The sequence below is a fragment of the Sphaeramia orbicularis genome, chromosome 17 (genome assembly GCF_902148855.1).
Source record: "Sphaeramia orbicularis chromosome 17, fSphaOr1.1, whole genome shotgun sequence".
NCBI classification, from domain to species: domain Eukaryota; kingdom Metazoa; phylum Chordata; class Actinopteri; order Kurtiformes; family Apogonidae; genus Sphaeramia; species Sphaeramia orbicularis.
Genome location: NC_043973.1, coordinates 19,290,917 through 19,316,529, shown reverse-complemented (window position 1 = coordinate 19,316,529; position 25,613 = coordinate 19,290,917). Strand labels below are relative to the sequence as shown.

The 25,613-nt window shown below is 34.0% G+C and overlaps 1 protein-coding gene across 1 annotated transcript in view; it reads right to left on the bottom strand.

The window, feature by feature from the left end:
• Positions 1–25,160, bottom strand: part of map3k20b (mitogen-activated protein kinase kinase kinase 20b) — a 32,423-nt gene extending 7,263 nt beyond the window's left edge. Inside the window, exons 1-9 of the mRNA XM_030160582.1 lie at positions 24,890–25,160; positions 19,182–19,269; positions 16,342–16,443; positions 13,478–13,543; positions 11,730–11,758; positions 11,458–11,595; positions 8,686–8,772; positions 6,957–7,031; positions 6,465–6,571 (exon numbers count right to left, since the gene is read on the bottom strand). Of these exons, the coding sequence (XP_030016442.1) occupies positions 6,465–6,571; positions 6,957–7,031; positions 8,686–8,772; positions 11,458–11,595; positions 11,730–11,758; positions 13,478–13,543; positions 16,342–16,443; positions 19,182–19,269; positions 24,890–25,048 (851 nt within the window). The 5' untranslated portion in view covers positions 25,049–25,160. The remainder of the gene's footprint in view (positions 1–6,464; positions 6,572–6,956; positions 7,032–8,685; positions 8,773–11,457; positions 11,596–11,729; positions 11,759–13,477; positions 13,544–16,341; positions 16,444–19,181; positions 19,270–24,889) is intronic.
• Between the last annotated feature and the right edge of the window lie 453 nt (positions 25,161–25,613).

The following is a 25,613-nucleotide window of genomic DNA, read 5'->3' as shown; positions in this document are numbered from 1 at the left end:
GTTCCAGCCAACTCCACCAACATTAGAAGATCGGTACGAGACCGTCTGCAAATTTTCAACATGGAAAAACTGACTTACTCTATCAGAATCCAGAGGGATACATTTTACAATATTTGGGACAAATGGATTAAGTTTGTATCCTCTAGCCGCCCAGAATTTGTATCACTCCTCTAAAAATTTTTTCTTTATATTCTCCCTGTCTTTATTCTTTGTGAATGTTTTACTTTTGCATAAACATGTGTAATGTTTAAAAAGCCCAGACGTATTGACAACTGTGATTGTCTTTTTTCTTTTAAGCGAGAAATACCAAAACTGTAAGCACTCAGTTCATATGTTTTTTTTTTTTGTTGTTGTTTTTTCTGTTTGACATTGTTATATGTATAAAATAAGAAATATAAAAAGGACTTTAATAGATATAATATGTTTGAATGTTAATGCTGAGATATCTTGCTCCTTTTCTGATAAAAACAAAATTTAAAAAAAAAAAAGAAAAAAGAAAGTAACTAAAACTGCACAGATTCTATTACATTCCTATGCAGCTCTGGTAAACTGGCAAAAGTACTCATATGTTAAACTTAATACATGATTTTTTAATTATTATTTTAACAAAAATACAAACAGACATTTATGAACTTGGACAGTCATGCAGGAGAGTTCACAAGCCAAAACGTGTCTGATGCCAAATCCTCCCCTATATAAATATTCATAATCATGCTTAAAAAGAAAAAAAACTGCATGATTATGTAAAATAGATAGATACATAATTCATTAACCATAAAGCAGTAATGCAAATGTGGTTGAAATGTGCACTTCACATAGATTTCATGTAGAGACACATTATAGTGAAATGCATATAGTGCATACATCTTTAAGTTATGGTGAATTAAAGACCTTTTCTGATGTTATTGAAACTGTAATGACTGAGGCAGACTGGTGCTTAGTATCTCACAGAACATAAGGATAGCCGACGATACAGAAGATGCAAGTACACAGATTATCTTGTGTTTAGGTACAAATGTTTACAAGGCATGTGCATGAATAACCTTCAGTATGTTAGTCAGTAGGTAAGAGTAATCATGTTTTTGGTTTTTTTTTAGCCATACCTCATATTTATACATGAATACACAGTTTCTGTTTACATTAAATACTGTCTTAAGGTTGTATTTTCTTAAGAGAGCAGCTGATGAGTAGAACTTTTTAGTTCTTTTAGTGCAGTAACATGTTGTGACTCTTCTAGTTCTAAGCTTTGGAAATAATCTTTATTCCACTGTCACATGGTATTTAAATGTGTTCTCTGTTACTTTCTTAGTGGATCTTGGCAGCGTCAGTCTACATTTTCTTTTGAAGGTTGTAATAAACATCTATTTTAGTAATTGCAAGTCTCTTCGGAATGATTCTCTCTCTGTTCTCCACCTCATAAAGCACCAAAATGATGATCATCTCCTCATCACACTGTACTTTGGTTATATGACCGTATATGTAGCTGATACCTGATAGTAATTATGTCTTTAAAAAAGCATTGTGATCAACTAATACAAAATTTGGACTGTTACTATTCCAATGTTTTATATTTTTTATATGTAATTGCCCCGCCCTCAAAGGGGAAGAATGGGGTATTGTTTTTGGTTTGGATTGTTTCTTTGTTTGTTAACACTCTGGCAGCAAAACCACTGGTTGAATTCATACCAAATTTGGTTTATAGATTGCCAAAGATCCAGAATAGATCTCATTACATTTTGGGAAAAGTAGGTCAAAGTTAAAATTTTTATTAATTTTTTTAATCTTTTTTTTTTTTTCTAGTTACCTATCATGGGTGAAATTTCACATGTCTGTAGCAGCAAAACTATTTGGTGAATTCATACCAAATTTGGTGTATAGATTGCCAGTGACCCAGAATAGATGTCATTATATTTTGGGAAAAGTATATCAAAGTTTAAATTATTTATGATTTTTTTAAATTTTTATTTTTTTCCCTTTACTTATAATGGGCAAAATTTCAAATGTCTGTAGCTGCAAAACTATGAGGTGAATATATACCAAATTTTGTTAACAGATTGCCAGTGACCCAGGATAGATGTCATTATATTTTGGGGAAAGTAGGTCAAAGTTTACATTTTTTATGAATTTTTTAAATCTTTTTTTTCCCCCATTTACTTATAATGGGCAAAAATTCACATGTCTGTAGCAGCAAAACTACTGGTTGAATTCATATTAAATAGACTTAATAGATTGCCAGTGACCATGAATGGATCTCATTACATTTTGGGAACAGTAGGTCAAAGTTAAAATTTTTTATGAATTTTAAAAATCTTTCTAATTTTTCCCTTTACTTAAAATGGGCGAAATTTAAAATGTCTGTAGCAGCAAAACTATTGGGTGAATTTATACCAAATTTGGTTTATAGATTTACACTGACCCAGAATAGATGTCATTATATTTTGGGGAAAGTAGGTCAATGTTTCAATTTTTGATGAATTTTTTTAGATCTTTTTTTTCCCATTTACTTATAATGGGCAAAAATTCGCATGTCTGCAGCAGCAAAACCCCCTGGTTGAATTCATGTTAATTTCACTTTATAGACTGCCAGTGACCATGAATGGATCTCATTACATTTTGGGAACAGTAGGTAAAAGTTAAAAATTTTTATGAACTTTAAAAGTCTTCCCATTTACTTATAATGGGCAAAATATGTGCAAGGGGCGGGGTTTGTTGTACCTGGTACCACTTGTTTAATGAATGTGTTTTGTTAGTATCAGAGTTTTATCATGCCATTTATAAATAGCTGTGATCATTTAACCCCTTAGATCAGGGGTGTCAAACTCATTTTGGTTCAGGGGCCATATTTAGCACAGTTTGATCTCAAGTGGGCCAGACCAGTAAAATAATGACTTAATAACCTCTAAATAATGACAAATCCAACTTTTTATTTTTGTTTTAGTACAAAAAAAACCCCCACTTAAATTATGAAAATATTTACATTTTACAAAAAAAAGATGTGAATAACCTGAAAAAAACAGAAATTTCATCAGAAAAATTAGTGCAATTTTAATAATATTATGCCTCGACTTATTATTTGTACATGTACATTTACACACAGTGTTACATAAACATTTGGTAACAGGCAGAATATTGTTAAAATTTTGGAATTTGGAACTAAAATTTGAACAATTTCTACAATATTACAGCTCTTATTATTATTATTATTATTATTATTATTATTATTATTAACACAACTACAGATCACAGTGGATCCATAAATGCACAAAACTTTTAGTAAAAGGCAGAATATTGTTAAAATTGCACATTTTGGGTTGTTCATTTTTTCGTTATTTATGTATTTATTTGCATTTTATTGTAAAAGAATAGTTTTATAAATGTAAATATTTTCACAGTGTAATGTTATTTTTTTCACTTAAATTTTTTCCACATAATTTTTCACAAAGAAAATTTGTCGTTGTCATTATTTATGGTTTATTGTGTTGTTATTTTTACTGTAGATCACATTGGTCTGTATGTGGAACCTGAACCAAAATGATTTGGACAACCTGGACTGTTCAGGTTCATTTTTACACTTTCATCCCATGGGCCGGAATGGAACCTTTAGCGGGCCAGATTTGGCCCCCGGGCCGCATGTTTGACACCTGTGCCTTAGAAGAATTATCCAAGTTAAAGGGTTGTTAAATTTTCTGCAGATCAATCACAGATGGTTTAGTTTCCAAAAAGCTGCAGATAACTGACAGGTCTGTAAACTCAGCTGCAGTACTCTCTGTGGCCACAGGAGGTCACTGTTAGAGCCAGTGAGTGACAGTCAGTGAACCTGCATTCACAAACACAATCAACTCCTGCAACAACTAAATATAGACAGATGTGACGCACAGCCCATAGCGCCTCCTGTGTTCCTTCCATACCTCCCTATTCATTCATCCCGCCCCTTCACCTCCCTCGCTCTGACTCTCCACCCCTGAGCTTCTCCAACTTTTTCCACCCGTACCCAAAACTTCACTCAGAATTGATTGCCTCGCTGTACTCATGTTAAATATGCACAGAATCTCACACCTCTTCTCCGTCCCCCACCTTTCTCCCCCGTCCTGTCACTCTCGTTTCCCACTCTCCTCACTCATTTCTCTCTTGCGTTCTGTGTTTTAGGTTTCACATGCACACAATACAATTCGGTTCCTCACTGAACTTTGCTTCTTCTTCTTCTTCTTCTTCTTCACTTGATTTCTTCTCTACCTTCCCCCACTACAGAAACCCCACACACACCGACCCCCCTCTCGGTTTTTCTTGCCGTGGAGGAGTTGAGGAATCTCTTCCATGGACACTTTCCAGAGTGCTTAATATAGACTGAAGTAGAGTACAGGGTCACACATTCAGCTTCTCTCCTGAGCTTTAGAGTCCACAGAGTGTGGCCTGAGTATTTATTACAATATGGGGACATGAATCTGTTGTTTATGGGGAAAAATGAAGGACCCCATAACCTAAAACATTAAATATGATAGTTAAGAGTGGCTGAAGGTTACTGTAGTGTCCCCTATACATAAGGAAACCCAACATCTGTGTGGGCCTCTACTGGGAATAGTGCACCATGGGACAAAAATGAGCCTGTTTTTACTCATGAGGTCAGAATTAAGTTAAGGTTAAGGTTAAAGTTTGCTTTCTCTTGTGATGGTGAAGATTCAAGGGTTAGGAGGTAAGGGGTGAGGGAGGGAGCTCAGTGACCTTTACGATCTAAAGAACCAGAAACAAAACAACACTAAAAATCTGTCTGGAGACAAAAAAAAAAAAAAACAACATATTTGGGTACTTTAATTATAAGGCACTAACCTGATGAAAGTCCACATAAAATCAAGGCTCTTTCATTAATACACTTTTTTTCTGCATGTTTCGTTCAGAGATGTACCTGTCATCGTATATGTGTGTGTGTGTGTGTATATATATACACATACATATATGTATATGTATATATATATATATATATATATATATATATATATATATATATATATATATATATATATATATATATATATATATGTATGTATGTATGTATGTATATGTATATATATGTATATGTATACTATATTTAATTAGAACTTTACTAAATCAACAAACCTAATGTTGACATAAGACTTTTCACAGTACTTTATAATAATATATAAAGTCAATAAACATCAGCATCAGCTATTGACTGCAGTACTAATATGTTAAAATCTACTGCAAACTGCAAAAGTTATTAATTATAAGGCACTAACCTGATGAAAATCCACATAAAATCAAGGCTTTGTCATTTATCCACTTTTTTCTGCACTTTTTGTTCATAGCTGTACCTGTCATCGGGTGTATAACTGAACACTATAAAAAAAAATAGGCTAGTACTTGGGTCAATAGCTGATGCTGATGTTTGTTGACTTTTTATATTATTATAAAGTACTGTGAAAAGTCCCAGGCCAACATTAGATTTGTTGGTGTAGTAAAGTTCTAATGACCACATATATGCATTCTGGATTAAAATACAATCTGGATTTATGTGAAGTATGTAGAGCAGTAAAAACTAAAGTTTCACCAAAGAGGTTTGCTCCTATCATGGCTTTAATGGTTTTCTTCCGAAAATATAAGATTTATTGCCTTAATTTTCGGATGTTTTATACCATGTTTCATTCAACGCGTCAGATATTTCTAACTGTTTGTTTTGCTTCTTTTCATGGGGTCAAGGGTCACGTTAAATAGTCACTTTAACCCTTATAATCCACTAACTTCAGATTTCTGTGTGTCTTTTAAGGCTGTGCACTCATTCCCTGTATTTTTTCTTGTTATATCTGAAGAAAAAAGAATGAGAATGAGAAATAAATATGTGTGATCATTTCAATCCTGGAAAAACAACAAACCTAGAGGTGGATTAAGAATTTTGCACAGTACTGTGTACTTCCCCTTTTGGTGCCAGGAATAAACAGAACTAATATTAATAATAATAAATAATAATAATAATAATAAATAGAAGAAATATTTAAAAAATTATAGAAGTGTTTTAAAGTCTTTGACTCTTTGACAATAGATAAAAATCAGACATTATCATGTTTATGTTTTTGACAAAGCCAAAGGGAGTCACTTTACTTATTTACTAGGTTTCTCCTTTATTTCTATGTGCTTTTTTTATTTAATTAATCTACTATTTTTTCAGTTTGCAGGATTTAAAATACATAATTTATGTGCTGTCTTTACATTTTTATAGCTATATATTATATATTTTTTGCTTGTAAGATACAAATATCAGATTTTAAATTATTTTGGCATTGATAACTTAAATTCATAATAATTTAACAACATAATAACTGTGCACTTTCTTTACATTACACTGCTGGACCTGAACCACAAATTTCATTCTTTCACTGTCAACATGTATTACATTTAAGTTAAGTGAACCCTAACCCTTGAAAAGGTCTGAGTGTTTGTGTTTGTTTGTGTACCTCCACTGGTCCTTGTTATGTAAGAAGGAGTTACACTGGTCCGGTAGCCTGCTGTCATTGGCCATTGTCTCCAGGGTTACCAGCACCTGCTTAAAATGTGGACGCTCCTGTAGAGACATGCACACACAAACATTACATTAACTTATTTATCACAGCTACAGTACCATACTTCCTGTTGTTTCAGTGCATCCTCAGGCACATCAGATTTGTACTCAGCTTTTAAAGGAAACTTACAAGATTTTTAAGCTGTACTAACTTAATATACTACTTTGTTAAGTTAAAGCAGAAATCTCTGTTCAAAATTAATATGTTATCAAGTTAAGGGTGTTTTCCTTGTTATTCATTTAGACCAACTTAATAAAATAAAGAAGCAACTGATTTAAATGTATACATGTAACAAACTTACATTTTTAAGCAGAGAAAGCTCTTGATTTTAAGCTTAAATTACTAACCCCATGAATCATTTTTTAGAGCGCACCCAGTGTAGCTCACCTTTGGATCTGCTTGCCAACATTTCCTCATCAGCTCTGCAAAACTTGCTGGACAGCTGGTAGGGATGGTCAGCCTCTGGATTCCCAGACAAACACAGGAGTCAAAACATACTGGAGTAACTTATTACTGTTTATAGTGTGTTTCGCTACTACTAAACAAATACTGTTAAGCCTCACATCTTATTTCTGCAGTTCTTTGTTTTGTCAGTGTTCATTTTACAAGTATTAAATGGCAGTAACCCAAAAGAAAATCATCTAATATGCTGATTAATGAGGACAAGTGATGATAAGTAACTAATATGAACTGAGATTTTTTTTTCTTTTTTTTTTTTTTTACCCTTTAATAGATTTATTCAATGGAATTTGCATCCAAAAACCAGCTTAATAACTATATTCTGTATGTTTATATAGAAGTTTTATGTTTTAACCTCCTAAGACCCAGCTATTGGTTTTCTGTCCACATTTATGGACAAGAGTTTCACAACTTTATACAAAAAAAAAAAAAACAAAACTGTCCTCCACAAAGGACATTCCATAAAAATTTCAAAAATCTGAAAAAACTGTTGCATCATGATGTTTCCAATATAGACACTTAGTTAATAAAAAACAAAAAAAGCTTGTACTTTGTCGACATTTCCTGGGTCTTCCGAGGTTAATAGGGTCATTAAGAGCACCGACCACTGTTGCATGTTTTCCGTCTCCTTATCGGACTATTTTTTGATTCTAAAACGTGCATTACAATAGGTGACAATGCACCACACAGATAAACAACATCCTTTCCTTGGCATCAGCAAAGCTCTGAATGAGCCCAGACAGCCCTATAGTACTGTGCAGTAAATGGAAACAGTTTTCTCTGGGGATTAATCCTAAAATATCACTGACTGAGTGGAGAGAGGGCGAGTAAGAGGGTCAGGAAGAGAGGTATAGCAGTGGAGGGGAAAATCAGAGGAAGACTGGGAAAGAGAAAAAGGGGTGGGGGTGGGGGGAGTGGGAGTGGGAGTTATTTAGGGAGAGCATTTGGAGATTAGCCAAGAGCTACGCAGGAATCATGTTCTCTAAGTTGTTTGTTGGCTATCCGCGCTGTGTGTGTATGTGTGTGCATGTGTGTATGTGTGTGTATGTGTGTGTGTGTGTGTTTGAGGGGATTCAGGTGTGTCAATAACTGAAACACAGACAGTGTAATACCATCATCCTCCACCACCCATAAAGCTCTTGAATTAACCCTTGTATCACAGCAGCCATTCTTCTTTCTGCTCTGTCTCTGTTTGTGTGTTGTACTGTATGTGTCTCTCTCTCTCTCTCTCTCTCTCTCTCCTCTCTCTCTCTCTCTCTCTCTCTCTCTCTCTCTCTCTCTCTCTCTCTCTCTCTCTCTCTCTCTCTCTCTCTCTCTCTCTCTCTCTCTCTCTCTCTCTCTCTCTCTCTCTCTCTCTCTCTCTCTCTCTCTCTCTCTCTCTCTCTCTCTCTCTCTCTCTCTCTCTCTCTCTCTCTCTCTCTCTCTCTCTCTCGTAAAGGCTTCAGCCAGAGGGGTGTCTGGCCGAGCTCCACTGCTGTGTATCCAGGCCTTACAAGAGCAGAGAACTGACATCAGGCCTAAAAATACCCAGCCTCAGCCTCACCAGTTCACAGTGGAAACCATGAGAGCATCACATTGTTCCTCCAGCTTTCTCAAACCTTGTCGGGTCTACACGCTGTAACACTAGATTTGGGAAGGCGTGCCAACGTGTTCGTACCTCTTGTTTTTCCACCACCAGCCACGCAACCTGCAGTCCTTCAAAACCTTTGAAAGGAACCTCCCGAGTCAGCATCTCCCACAGCACCTGGCCAGAGAGCAGAGCGTGTGGGTTCATTCAGACACCGGTGTTTGGATTAGTAGTCCAACAGCTGGGATGATGTCTTAATAGAATGAAACCAAAACACCCAGGAAAGGAGGGCTGGATAGTGGTTAAAAGTCAGTTTCAGTGCATTTTGATACAAGTTCAGAAATCATACATGTCTTTATTTGAGCTAAAAAGCAAAAATGCAGCCGGTATCACTAGCCCACATGTTTTAAAGTTGGGATAAAAAAAATTATTGGAATAATTTATTTCAAACAATGTCCAAACTCATGAAAAAAAACCTTAAACCAATCCAATCATTGCTCTGTTCAGAGTGAAGTGACTGTTGAACTTTTTGGTAATGTTTTTGGTAATTTCCTCAAACATTAAATACAGGGCTAATCTCATACCTCGGTGAGGTCAAGAATCATGTTGGTTTTTATAACACAGTACAGTGATTCAAAGTTTGAAGCTGTAAATAGTGAATATGAGGGATTTTTGTCTGTTTATGGCCACATAACAGTTGTTTTATTGCATGTGTTTACTTTTTAGCACGTGCTGCTCAGATGTTTTATGGCAAGAGGAGGGAGACTGTTGTCACGGCAACCAATGAGGAGGTAGATGACGATACCCAATAACACACTTAGGTTGAAATTTTGAATTTCAGAGTATTTCTGTTGGGTTTCTGTAAATTGGCTTAGAGTCTGGTTTTGACCAACTCTATATATAAAGTGTCATGAGATAACTTTTTTTTTTGTCGTGATCTGGCGCTATATAAATAAAATTTGATTGATTGAGTGATTTGATTGGTTTTCCCCTGTAAGTCGCTTTGGAAAAAAGCGTCTGCCAAATGCATAAACATATAAACATATATTTCAGTGAGTGCCCTATAAAGGGTTAATATATGTTTTGTGACGTTACTAGCACATTGACTAATTCTGTTAAAATGGACACAAAAAATGTCTCTAGCCTTTTCGACTTTATAACAAGACATAACAAGTGGTGCCAGGCACAACAAACCCCACCCCTCGCACATATTGTAGTTTATTTTGGCATCGATCCAGCTGATGTCATCCTGTCTATGCGTGTGCTGATGTCAGCATATCAGTTGCCTCTATATATGTGCCAAGTCTGAAGTAAAGTGACACAAAATTGATGTTTTTATAGACATTTGAAATTTCACCCATTATAAGTAAATGGGAGAAGAAAAAAGATGTAAAACATTCATTGTAAAAAAAACAAACAAAAAACTATTGTTTTTACAGAAAAAAACTGGCAGCTGTGGTTTCCAGAACAATACTGTAAAAAACACATCCAACTGTAAACATATTAGCAGAGTAACATGTAGATTTAACATTTGAAACATGTAGATGTAACGTTGGATTTAACTGGTAAATGGACTGCACTTATTTAGCACATTTTCTACACCTTCATGGTGTCCAAAGCACTTTCCAAAGCCACCAGGTCCAACTGGGAGTAATTTAAGGTTCAGTGTCTTCCATGGACACTTTAACATATGGACAGTCAGAGCCAGGATTCAAACCACCAACCCTTTGGTTATTGGAAGAGCCGCTCTACCAACTCTACCAACCCATTCATTTACAAGTTTAAAATGTTACATTGTTAAATGCTTACTTTTTTATAACTTTTTTATTTATCTATATAAAAAAGCAAATAGACCATTATTTCAACATTATGGTCTTACAATTTAAACGGCACCACATTGTATTTCAATTTACAGTTTTATTTTCTGAAAACAATAGAAATACATAATTTCTACAAACAAATCTGGTTTTGTTCACATACTCTTCCTGTAAGAACTACAGCTATATTTGATTTAATCGTTAACACAAAAATCTTTCCAAATAAACAACTTTGCATTGTTTTGACACTTATAGTTTTTTTATGTTGCAATTTTACAACTTTTTGGTGTTAATTCTACAGTCATTTTTTACAGTGTTCATAAAAAAATTGAACTTGGACCTACTTTTCCCAAAATGTAACCACATCTATTCTGGGTCACTGGCAATCTATAAACCAAATCTGGTATAAATTCAACCAATAGTTTTGCTGCTACAGACATGTGAAATTGCCCCCATTATAAGTAAATGGGGAAAAAAAGATCTAAAAAAATGTATAAAAAATTGAAACTTTGACCTACGTTTCCCAAAATGTAATGACATCTATTGTGGGTCACCTGGAATCTATAAACCCAATTTGGTATGAATTCAACCAATAGTTTTACTGCTACATATATTTGAAATTTTGCCCATTATAAGTAAATGGGGAAAAAAAAAAAAGATTTTATAAATTCATAAAAAATTTGAACTTTGACCTAATGGGGCGGGGTAACAAACCAAGCCAAAAACAACATCTAGAAAATATGAGATTTTTTTCTGAGATGGAAATTTATCAAACATGACAACCATTCATGGACTTCTTCGATGCTGCAGATGTATGACTACTGAGGTTGATCTGACTCTGATAGTCATGTGGTGTCTTCTTGTAGATGTTTGCTGCATTATTGATTTGTGTATGTGTTTTGTAAAGGAAAAGGTTTAATAAAGAGATCTATTAAAAAAAAATAAAAAAAAGAGCCAAAATGAATGCATACTTGATTTTGTCTCTATATAAGCATCCAAATCAACACTTCTAATTGTTAATGTGGACAGATTAAAACCTACTCACCACACCATAGGAGTAGGTGTCACAGGTTTCAGACACAGGCAGGCTCTGGATGACCTCCGGAGCCATCCATGGAAAAGTCCCCACCACTGTCATATGGGTGGTGTGGGACAGAAATTTAGAAGCCCCGAAGTCGCAAATCTACAGTGGCCCCCACCGAAGAAACAGAAGAAAGAGAGAGAAAACTATGAAAAAATAGACAAATATAACCTGCATGAGTGAAGGGAATGAATATGGAAATTCTCTGGTTGTCCATACATCACCAGTTGACAAACCTTTAGTACTTTGTCTGCTGTCATTACCACTGAAATTTAAAAAAAAAAGCATAGAGAGACCGGTCATGGCACGATGTAGTTCATATTCTAGACATACATTATTGAAAATGACACCCAAACAGCCACCGTCAACCAAAAGCATCTACTGATCTAAACCATTTAATACCTGTTGATCCACTAATCCTATTAATGCATGTAAATAATTGGTGTAAAATGCAGTTTGTCGTCTTTTCACGGTCATCAGATATGACCCATTTGGACGTTTAGAGGCTCTGTAGTTACCGTGGAAACAATGTCATCTTCTACAACATTGATTCACCAGTAAAACCCATGGAGTTGGATCAACGATGGATGGACACACTTGGTTTATGTTTAGTTATTGATATATTTGCAGAAAAAAATCCACTTTTTCTTCAGTTTTCTCTGTCTCAGATATAATAACCCTCAACTTTACTCAGAGCTTAATGAACCTCTACATCAGGGGTGTCAAACTCATTTTAGTTCAGGGGCCACATACAGACTATTATGATATAAAGTGGGCCGGACCAGTAAAATAATATAAATAATAGGGTAAAAACATATAAATAATGTCAACTCCAAAGTTTTTTCTTATATTTTTGAGTGAAAAAAGTCAAATTCCGTAATGAAAATGTTTACATCTACGAACTGTACTTGAACATAACACGAACAAAAATGAACCTGAAAATTCTTAAGAAAAATAAGTGCAATTTTAAGAATATTACGTCGTAGTTTATCATTTGCACATGTACATCACAGCTTACAGATCACAGTGGATCTACAAATACGCAAAACATTTAGTAAAAGGCAGAATGTTGGTAAAATTTCACATACTTCTCTCGAGAAATTTCAGGTTGTTCACATTTTTTTGGAAAAGGTTAGTGTGTAAATGTAAATATTTGTGTAATTTTACCTTTTTTATACTAAAACAAAGAGAGAGATTTTTGGTTTTCTTTATTTATAGGTTATTATGATTGTATTTTACTGGTCTGACCCACTTTAGATTGAATTGACCTAAAATGATTTTAACATCATTGATTGTTAATAACTTCAGTGGGATTTTTACGTTTCACAAATTCATCCCACAGGCCACATTGGACCCTTTGGTGGGCCAGTTTTGGCCCCCGGGCCGCATGTTTGACACCTGTGATCTACATGATCAGTAAATGAAATTAGGAAAATACCTGATTTATAATGAAAACCTCAAAATAAAGAGGATAATATTACAATAAATGATCATAAATCACCTAAGAAAGGTTAAATATTAAAAAAAAAAAATCATTTGGGAACCTCTGCAAAAGTGCCACTGGGTCTTTATGGGTTAAATAAAGGTAAAAAAGAAATAAAATAAAAATTACATAGAGAGGTCGACCTTTTAAAATGTTGCTGAAGCCAAAACTAAAATTAGTAAATGAAGATCAGCACGTCAATGTGAAGATAAACATCTGCATTTCAGGTCAAGGAGACATTTGTTTGCATGACTGTGATTGACAATCATATGTGTTGTCCAATCAAAATAACAAATACTTGTATAAAGTTAACAATAAGATGTTATGGTTCATAATAAAAACTTCAGTATATTCTATTGTTGCCACCAAATAAGCAGCTCAATATTCTAAACAACACAAAATACATATATGTAATTATACCACATCATCAAACCTCCCTATAGATACATGCACCAACACTTCAGGAACAATATTCAGCAAATGATAAGTTTGTGTTGTTACCATTTCGTGACTTGAGGTCTCTGTGAATGACTTTAACTGGAGCTTCTGCATGGAGGTAATGCATGCCTGCAAGGAAATGAAGGGTTAATAACAACATACTGAGGATCATTTTTCATCATTAATATTTTAGGGGGCAACAAAAATAAAATATAGGCTTAGTTAATTTTAGGTATTTAACCCTTTCATGCATACTGGTCACTACAGTGGACAGTTATTCTACAGCTGTTCTCTTGTATATTCATGGATTTTGTTGTTTTGGTTTCATATCAGACAACACAGTGGACGCTTATGCACCATCCCAAACACTGACCTTGAAAACATTATTGTAACTTTGCTGTTCTTGATAAACCCAATCTAACATGTTCAAGTGTAAATCAGTTCCTTGTTATTAGACTGTAATTAACAACAAAAGTTGGGTTTTTTTTGGCATATTATGTCCATGAAGTGAGTAATGATTAGTATTAGAGTACACTACAAACAAAAAGTTTAGGATTTTTTTTTTTTGGTCATTTTTTTGGTCATTTTTGCAATTTGTAAATAAAACTGTCTGGTCATTTAAAAAAAAAATGTGTTTCAATTTAATTCACACAAAAAAAAAGTAAAAAGCGTTGTGCAAGAATTCCAACTGAAAAAAAAAGCACAAAAATGTAAAATATCCATAACTTTTTGTTTGTAGCGTATGTTAAAATGTGACAAAACATCAAATTAGCAGCATTTAATGTTTTTGTTTCATAGTTTTCACACAGTACGTCAGTAAATACATGTTTCTTTGCTTCAGAAATTAACTCTTTCATGCACGAATTATGAGAACTTTAATCAAGATAAGATTTTTTTCCTGGGTGTTTTTATTCCTCTTTAGGCATGAAAAAAAACAATGTGATTGAAAATTTTCTTAATAAATAAAAAAAAGTAAAAAAAAAAAAAAAAAATAGTAATAATAATAAAAAAAAATTCCTAGGAACCTATTTTTCATGAAGTTGCAAAAATGTCCACTCAGCTGAACACCATGCATTTAATTTTTGAAGCGAAGAAACATGCATTTATTGATAATTGCGTGAAAACTATAACTATTACACTCAGGAGAGATCTACACAATGTTACCAATTCATGTCAGAAATTATATGTAATGTCTTAAAACTTTAATAAAGATGTGTGTTAAAAAAAAACAAAAAAACAACCTATGAATATACAAGAGAACAGCTGTAGAATAAGTGTCCACTGTAGTGACCAGTATGCATGAAAGGGTTAAACACATAATGTCCAGTTTGGTGGACATTTTTGCAACTCCATGAAAAATAGCTTCATAAAAAAAAAATAATAATAATAATCGCTTTGTTTTTTTAATGCCCAAAGAGGAATAAAGAAAAAAAATTTATTAATGTTCTTATAATTCATGCATGAAAGGGTTAATATGTTTTTAACATGACTGTTACATAGAACATGGCGCTAAACCCAACATATATTAGGAATGTTTTGACATAAAAACATAGTCATTATACAGTCACGGAAAAAATTATTAGACCATGAAAGTCATCAAAAACAATGGTTATGCAATAAAGTGCTAACTCCTGTTTGTATCACGTGACTAAAACAGACAGAAAAGAAAACATGGAATGCCTAAAAGCACTGTTTTTGTCGGTACAACGCAATAGCTAGTGATTTAAGAACTGAAGTGATTTTGGTTATTATCAAGAAAACATGGAAAATGGCTAGATATCAGCTCTGAAATTAAACTATTATGAGCTATTTTTGTTGTTATCATTATATTTCTCCAAACAAATGTACCTTTAGTTGTACCAGGCATTAAAATGAACAAGAAATTGAAAAAAACAACGGGTGGTCTAATAATTTTTTCTGCTACTGTATACATAGAGATTGTTCCAACTCATCTGAAGATTGTGTTGAGTGACTTTGAATTATAATTAACAACAATGTTAGAGGTTTGTTTTGTTTTCTTCCTCTTCTTCTTTACATAAATGAACTTCAATCAACTTCAAACAAAATCTCAAACGAAATCAGCAATGAGTTAATTAAAATATCAACATCTGAGGTACTGAAAACCCTTATTTCTTACACAAAGAGAAATGTCAAAAGTGCATAAAGTGCTTTGCAGTTTGCATATAGGAGCAAAAAGGCAAAAAGCAAACAAAAGTTGGAGTCAAAAACCTTGTTGAACTGCTAACACTGATTCACTGTGATATGAATGTGAGAGCACGGTCATTATCGTTAACGAAAACTAACGAAATGATGAAAACTAGAATTGTAAAAACATTTTTGTCAACTGAAATAAATAAAAACTAACTACATAAAACTGCATTGTGTGTTTACAAAACTAACTAAAACAGATAAAAATTCTGGATAAAATTCCCTTAGTTTTCGTCTTTGTCAAAGTCGGATTGATATAAAATCGATCTATTTCCCTCAAGCAATTTTATCTGCTGGCACCATATGATATTTAACGGTCTGTCACTTCTTATCACTTGTCGTTTAGTCGTCTTTTGGTCCCCACTCTACCTGGAAACATGGAGACTAAAGCTGGGAGAAAGCAGCAGAGTCCTGTCTGGGATTTATTTGAATAGGACGATGAAGAAGAGAAAAGATATAAAAAAAAACTGAAACTAAACTAAAACTAAGCATTTAGAAAATAACGAAAACTAATAAAAACTAGCAAACCTGCTCTAAAAACTAATTACAACTAAGTGAATTAGAGAAAAAAAAGTCAAAGCTAAATAAAACTAAACTATAATGAAAAATCCAAAATTATTATAACCTTGTGTGAGAGTATGAAAGACACTGGTGACTTCTAACTTTCACTATATCAGAGTTTAATTCAATCTTTATACTATTTTTTTTGTCATTACTACCTTTGGCTATCTGTATGGCCCATGTCATAATCTGCTCCATGTCCATCTCCTCACTCTGCTCGCTGGAAAGGTACTCATAGAGCGACCCCCCACTCGCATATTCTGTAAAAGACGACAAATATGCATAAACACACAAAGATGCAACAGTTATGATGAAAGAAAAACAAAATGCACTTTTAAAAATCCCGTTTTGGACTTAACATAACATTTCCAATTTAATAGAACATTCACAGTAGAACCAATTTTGGTAACACTTTATAATAAGTACACACTATGAAGCATTAGTTAAGCATTAATAAATACTGAATTCATCATTTATAAATCAGATTTCTGACATGAATACTCATTAGTATATGGTTTATAAGCACAGTTATAAATGTTTTACTCATCATTAATAAGAACATTAGTTATGGATTAACAAATACTGAATTCATCATTTATAAAGAAGATTTCTGTCATGAATACTTACTAGTATATGGTTTATAAGCATATTTATAAAGGTTTTACTCATCATCAATAAGCTCATCTACAATGTGCTTAATGATTGTATTTTATTATTTATTTTATTATTATTATTTATTTTCATACTTTATAAATGATGGATTCAGCATTTAAAATTTAGTATTGCATCACTTACAAACCAGTAATGACACACGTTTATGCTCACGCATACAGTATTCAGACATGTACTAATGGTTAGTGAATATGTTAGTAGATATTTTATACTAACTCACACATTTATTTTCCAATAGATGTCCTATAAACAGTTATTAATACAGGAATTCATGATTTCAGGTAGTTATAAAGCACTTAGTACTCATTAATTAAGTATATGACATGAGTTCATCTAAAGTGTGGACTATCTATGACATATAAAGCATTTACAAATGAGATTTAAAGGTTGGCAATGCCTAAAGACTCACAAAAGTTTCAGTTATTCTAACAAAGCAAAGACAGCACATGGGATTATCAAACAAACTGCATTAAAATCACTGGGTTACAAAAAAATGTTTTTTGCAAGTTGTCTAGGTTTTTTCAACTGAATTAGGACCATTTTGCACCGCTAAATCCAAAAATGACATCTGTTTTTTCTCAATCAGGTCAGGTTTTTTTTTTTTTGCTAATTTGATTTTGAGAAATTTGATCTTCTCACATAATTGATTACATTTTTGTGACTTTATCAGTAGATTTTTTTTATATAGTTCTCACCCAAAATAGGTTTTAAGAGAAAAAAAAAATCATTTTCTAACAGGATTCCTGTTAGGTACAATGGTGTATTAAGCGCAGATGTAGCAGAATACGTCAGGCTTATTTTTGCAAGATCTTCTAGTCGAAGCTGTTTCAATCACCTGTAATATTAAAAAAAAACATTAATCATAAATTGGCCGAAGTAAAATCTTCAGAACTTGTTTATTGCAAGAAATATGAAAGAATTTTGTATCATATGATGTGAAAATGCCCATAAATGTAAGCAAAAATGTTCAAAACCCAATATGTAGCATAGTTCAGAAAGTTGACCCGATTGAGCAAAATTAATGTGATTTTTGGATTCAGCACACCAAAATGATCCTAAATCAGCTCAAAAAACTTAAACAATAAATTTGTTGTTGACCAGTGTATTTATTGCATCTTCTCACAAGAGTAAATATGGCTCAAAAAAACTCAAAAACACCAACAGCAGATCATAGTGGTTTCAAATACTAAATACAAAAAGTACTAAGTAAATAAAATTTTTAATTACAAAATATAATATTTTTCATTATAAAAAAAATAAAGTCAGAAAATCTGTCAGTGTCATAATTCAATATAATTCTAAACCTCAGAAGTGTCAATATTATGAAACACATAAATTAACTCTTTAAAACATTTATAACTGTGCTTATAAACCATATACTAATGAGTATTCATGTCAGAAATCTGCTTTATAAATGATGAATTCAGTATTTATTAATGCTTAACTAATGCTTCGTAGTGTGTACTTATTATAAAGCGTTACCCTACTTTTTTCCTTATATTTAAGTCGTATTTTTCTTTGCATGTGAAGCCAACATTAATGCATCACAGCATTTGCACGTCACTGTGTAACTGAAACTGTCTGAGTAAATTATAACCTCAGTCATCTCTGCCGCGTCTGACATTTCAGAGTGATAGACCAGTCACTTGTCACAACACAATCACAAAGTGCAAGAAAAAAAAAAAGTCTATGAGCTATTTATTCCAGGACTAAAACCAAAGTCTAAGATCGTGAATGTGCTCTTCCTCTCATTATGACTACTGTACTTTTTTTATTTTTAGTAAGTGTCGACTCGGACACACTCGGCTACAGCAGGAATTGTTGTTGGATAAGTCTATAGCTGCGAGTCGGTGCTTTATCTTAACTGTATGACCCCATCCAGGATTACAACCACATCCAAACATGTCGGTCTCGGTTACGAATGTCCTGCCAGGAAACACAACTAGAGACAGCGCTCAAAACTATACAGCGATATTTCAAAACACACACATAAACACTTGTTGGCCATAGGAGAATGTACTAACGTGTCTGTAAATGACACGTCCTGGATCGAATACACACTAATAAAACTGATATACACACACTTGGGTACTTTTATTTGAGCTACAGTATGGTTTACTTTCATCTTTGACCTCAATTTAACTTAATAATACTTATAGTATTAATCTGTAATGCCAAAGATGGAAAGATAGAAGACTGAAAACATATAAATAACCTTTATCTGAATGAAGCACTTCCACAATCATGTTGAGCTTTTACATTCTTCATCTGAAAAGACTCACACACACACACACACACACACACACTCATGCACATGGGATCTGACCTGTGACAATGCCATAGTTGGGAGATTCCAACACAGCTCCATAAAACTGAATGATGTTCTTATGACTCAGGACACTGAGAATTTCAGCCTGAACGACAAGACAAAGAAAGAAACAGAGACGGAGAGGAACAGAAACGGAAATACCCTTTTAGTAGTTGCTGATGCTTGACACTGTAAAACATTTCTTGCAAAAACAAAATGTAAACTGACAATGTAAAGAATATGTCGTATAAATGATGTGATGGATGGGAAATGTAAATAATTCCTGATGGACCTTTAATGTGAAAGTCAGGGTTTTTCAACCTTGGGGTTGGGACCCCACATAGGGTCGCCTGGAATTCAAATGGGGTCGTCTGAAATTTCTAGTAATTGATAAAAATAAAAACTTACTAATACAGTGGTTCCCAACCTTTTTTGGCTTGTGACCCCATTTTAACATCACACATTTCTGATGACCGAAGACATTCAAAACAGACTTTTTTTTTTTTTTGCTAAAATTTATTCGTTTTTTTTATCCTAATTTGATAATAGTTTGCTATACTACATTGCAAAAAGACTTTTATTTTAGACAACATTTAGGCTATATAACACGGGTGTCAAACATGTGGCCCAGGGGCCAAATCCGGCCCGCCAAAGGGTCCAGTCTGGCCTTTGGGATGAATCTGTGAAATGCAAAAATTACACTAAGAAATTAACAATCATTTTAGTTCAGGTTCCACATTCAGACCAATTCAATCTCAAGTGGGCAGGACCAGTTAAATACTATCGTAACAACATATAAATAATGACAACTCCAAATTTTTCTCTTTGTAAATGTAAATATTTTCATGTATTTCCACTAAAACAAAGAATAATTTCGCCAAAAAAATGTGAATAACCTGAGTAAATATGAACAACCTGAAATGCTGTAAGAGAAGTAGTACAATTTTAACAAGATTCTGTCTGTTATTTTAAATTTTTTGTGTATTTGTTGATTTACTGTGATCTGTAAGTTATAATGTACATATGTAAAATGATAAACTGAAGCAGAATATCGTTAAAATTACATTTATTTTTTCAGTTTGTTCATGTTATTCACATCTTTTGAAAGGATAGTTTGTAGATGTAAACCTTTTCATAATGTAAATTTACTTTTTTCGCTCTTAAAAATAGAGAAAAGTTCGGAGTTGACATTGTTTATATATTATTATGTTATTATTTTACTGGTCCGGCCCACTGCAGATCAAATTTAGCTGGATGTGGCCCCTGAACTAAAATGAGTTTGTCACCCTGCTATATAATGTATATTATTCTGGATGGAGGCAGAAAAGCCAGGTGTAGATTACTGCACAAAGTGAGAATTTTATTTTTCTTGGTCAGGATATGTACAGTCAGTCCAGCTTGGATTTACAAGGCTGACAATTAATACTGAACAAACAAGAACTCAAACTATGAATTATGAAAGAGCTGCAGCATCTGAAACTGACCACAATGAACATTTGACAGATAAACAGTACCACAGTGCTTCAGTTTCAGCTTCAGTTTGTCATGTCTTTTATGTATTGGGATTGTCTCTGTCAACTCACCATATATTCTTTATTAGTAAGTTTTTTTAATTTTTAATTTTAATTTTTAATTTTTTTTTTATCAATTACTACTAATTTCAGGCGACCCCATTTGAATTCCAGGCGACCCCACATGGGGTCCCGACCCCACACTGTACTAATAAAAACTACATGGTGAGCTGATAGAGACAATCACAATCCATAAAAGACATGACAAACTCTGAAGCTGAAACTGAAGCACTGTGGTTCTGTTTATCTTTCAAATGTTCATTGTGGTCAGTTTCAGATGCTGCAGCTCTTTCATAATTCATAGTTTGAGTTCTTGTTTGTTCAGTATTAATTGTCAGCCTTGTAAATCCAAGCTGGACTGACTGTACATATCCTGACTGAGGAAAATAAAATTCTCACTTTGTGCAGTAATCTACACCTGGCTTTTCTGCCTCTGTCCATAATAATATAAATTATATGACTAAATGTTGTCTAAAATTAACATTCATTTGCAATAAGGATGTAATGATATGAAAATTTCATATCACGGTTATTGTGACCAAAATTATCACGGTTACCATTATTATCGTGGTATTATTGAAATTTTGCTCAAAATGTTCAAAAAGTACTGATACACACACTGAAACAATTTAAACAAGTTGTATTTAAAAAAAAAAAAAAAAAAAAAAAAATGAAATAAAATAATTGGCACAATGTACCTTCGGTTGCAGAAACATTCAAATATTAACCCTTAGTGGTCTGAGCCTATTTTGCCCATTTTTCAGTACTTTTGATTTTGCCTTTATATACAAAAATGTTTATTATACCCATGTTTGGTATCTTTTTTTCAGCACAACTTCATCTATATCATCTGCCTATTATTTTTTTTACTTTAACCTACTATATCAACACAAAAGGCCAAACACAAAAAAATATAAAATCCGATTTGAAAAATTTATATAATTTATTGCATAACTAACACAAAGATGCTTAACGAACCTTTTCAAAGACTTAAAAAGTGAATATTAGTTCCAAATACTAGGTATATAAAATTAAAATTGTAATCAATTAAAACTATGCTCAACTATTTGACATAAAAGCAGATCTTTACATAGGTTTTTTTCCCCTAAAAGTGCGGTAATCAAACACAGTTATCATGATAATTAGAATTTAAACGGTAATACTAACCATCTGAAATTTGACCGCAGTTTATCGTTATACCAGTAATTGTTACATCCCTAATTTGCAACATAGTACAGCCAACTATTACATGATCAAAAACAAATTAATTGTAGCAAAAAAAATGTTTCTGTTTTGAATGTCTGGGGTCAGCAGAAATTTGTGATTTTAAAATGGGGTCACGAGCCAAAAAAGGTTGGAACCACTGGTGTAAGCTGTTATGCAGTTTCCTCACAGGAGGCATGAAGCGAGCTTTGAAGGTCTTTCATACCACAGGTTGAGTCTACAAACAAAGACCCTCCACACCCTTGTGACAAACATGCCATTAATCTGAACTGACATATAGGTCATCCCCTCTGTATATGTGGAATATGTAGCTGTTACTAAGCAACAAAACTAACCATCAATTGCTTGAAATCACATAAGAAATCAACTTAACCCCGTGGCATTTTCTCAATATGTCATTTCTTTAACACGAGGCGTTCATGTGTGCACTAGCCTACCGTGCATTTGCAGTTTGCACATGCAGTTTTCCATGTGAGTGCATCTGTATGTGTAAACATCAATGAATAGTGTAAACATCACTGTTCTCAACTGGCTCCATTTCACATTCACAGTCGCAAAGATTCACAAAAGACATGCTGAGATTCACTCCTCTCATAATCCATCAGTTTGTATTTACACATGAACTGTACGCACTATTTTATGCATGTCTGCCCACCCTGTGTGTATTTGTGTGTGCATGTGAGAAAGTGAGTGTGAGAGACAAAACGTAAACAACAAATCACATTCGGTTGGATCTGGAGCTGGTTAGTTTGTGTTTGAGCGCTTACATGTGAATTATCTTTACCTGCACTATGAGGTCATGTGATCACTAATATTTGTTTGTCCATCAGCGGGATAATGGAAAAACTAAAGGTCTTCAAATTTAGTGGAAAGGTAAAGCATGGACCAGAGGAAATCCCTTTGTTTATGGAGCAGATATTAGAGACTAAGTCTGGAACTGTTCTGCCGTTTCTTTCACATTAGAGAGACCCAGGCTAATTTTTAACCTTTTTTTTTTTTTTTTTTTTTTTTTTTGTGATTTAGTGATTTATTCCGAACATGCAATGAAATTTAAAACAAAACATACATAATAATACAAATATCAAGAATCATAACAATCTTAGTCAGAAGAAAAGCACAATAGTTCCATTTACATGCCCAAAAAGGGTTTCATATATTGTCAGCTAGATTTAGTCCATTAAATCTAATGTTTGATTGTTTTCATACATGCCTTGCATTACAAATGGGATATATGACAATATCTGGCCAACTGTGGCAAACATCATCTAGAAGGTTTTTAAAAAGGCCTTTTATAGTTGGTCATTTAATTCAAAATGCTAAAAATGTATCCTGCAGTAAGGGGTGTGTTCTAATTTTAGCGTTTCTTCGATATTTTATGATCCCTACAGAGCCCTGGGTCATCACTGGGGTCATGTGGGTCATTGTTCGACAGGTGGAGTTGACCAGTCTGAGTGGACTGGGCCAGTAGAATCCCTAGATTACTGTTTTTACAGGCAACATGTAAATAATAATAATAATAATAATAATAATAATAATAATAATAATAATAATAATAATAATAATAATAACAAATAAATAAATAAATGAGCACTCCATACACCATTTCATGGACTCACCAAAATCAACAAAACACATGGCACCAAGTGATGATTACAGCTAAGCCCTATGTTACCATGGTAACAGTCAGTTACACTATTAAATGACACCAACTCACAAAATGGAGGAAAACATTTGTGGTTAACCCTTTCGTGCACACTGGTCACTACAGTGGACATTTATTCTACAGCTGTTCTCTTGTGTATTCATGGATTTTGTTGTTTTAGTTCCATATCAGTCAACATAGTGGACACTTAAATGCATCATCCCATACACTGCAATTCATACCATTGCTGTAACTTTGCTGTTGTTGATAAACTTGATCTGCAGGAACAGGTTTGAGTGTAAATCAATTCCTTGTTATTGTTATGAGACTGTAATTAACAGGTTTTTTGGGGTTTTTTTAAACAAAAAGTTGTTGTTTTTGTTTTTGTTTTTGTTTTGTTTTTTTGCATATTTTCTCCATAAAGTGAGTAATAACTAATATTAGAGTATGTTAAAATGTGACAAAACATCAGATTAGCAGCATTTTAAAACATTTTTTTCATAGTTTTGACACAGTATATCAGTAAATACATGTTTCTTTGCTTCAAAAATTTCACACATGGTGTCCAGGTGAGTGGAAATTTTTGCAATTCTATGAAAAATCGGTTCTTAAAAAAATTCAATCGCAGTGTATTTTTCATGCCTTAGGAGGAATAAAAACACTCACAAAAAAAAAAAAAAATTGATTTATGCATGAAAGGGTTAACAATATTGAGGAACCAGTAGAAGGTGGTCTCAGTGGAGGTCTGCAAGTGTCCTACCCATTGCATATTTAAAATGCATTTTGTAAAGCTGCACCAAGGCCATGCCTCATTCTCCCACAGATCAATCTAACTTATAGCCATTTCCTGACACTGGGTTGTGAACCTCTACCACTCCAGTATTAATGACATGGAAGGAAATAATGTTTGGATTAGCAGTGGGGTCATTCTCATGGAGTAGCATGGTTCTCACTGCGATGCATGAAGCCAAAGTGACCACACACCTCGCCCTAATGTACAATAGGAGGAACAGGAGAGTGTTGGCATAAATAAACTGCTCCATCCACAAAGAGGGGAGGAGGAGGGGGACAAGAAGAGGTATGTTTAAGATAAACACATGTTCAGCAGACAACAGGGGGAGGGGGAAGGTGGGGTTTTGGTATTTAGGGTATTCAATCTGTGGAATTATTGGAAACTAATTTGTGTTGACACTTGCCCCAAATGAGTCTGTAGCTGTTAAAGTTAACTTGCTGTGTGCTGCAGAGCTGAATGATTGCTCTTGTTGTGTAGTTGTGCGTCTCACACCTACCTCTTTGTCAATTTTCAAAAGCTTCTTCACAGCCACTTCCTTGTCCTGGGATATCCAGAGGGCTCTGTAGACGCTCCCAAAACTTCCTCCTCCACAGTTTTCATAGAAGAGCAGGTCCTCATGCTTTATCTGCACAAACGACGAGCCAGGGGACGACATGGCATACTGACTCACAAACACACACACACACACACATACACACTCCAAAAAAGCACACTCGGTCAACCTCCACCACTGCTCCCCTCCAAAAAAAACAGTATATACAACCACAGATCAGGACAGAGCTAATGAAGACTAAGAAATACACAGAGGCGGAGTAGTTTCCTCCACAGGGTCGGAATGGATGTTGTCAGTCAGCGGAACAGACTGTCAGAGAGAAGAAACTAGAAAGTGCTGGAAAGAGAGAGAGAAGTTTGTTCCCTGTGACTCAGTAAGTTGAAGGCAAAGCCCCACTGTCACTACTAGACGAGGTATTACATTGCCTGGTAGTGGTGGTCCAGTGTAACTACAGCACACAAGAAGATCACACACACACATAAGAGCAGGAATATGAAGAGGATGTGAGTGTTTGAGTGTGTGTAAGATCTGCAGTCAGTGTAGCAGACACACTGTTCAAATATGGTCAGTGGCATCCAGGGCATTCCTTCTTCCTGGCTAACTGTGGCTATATAAAGCTCACACACACACGCACACACACACAAACACAAGGACAGTGTTCTACGGC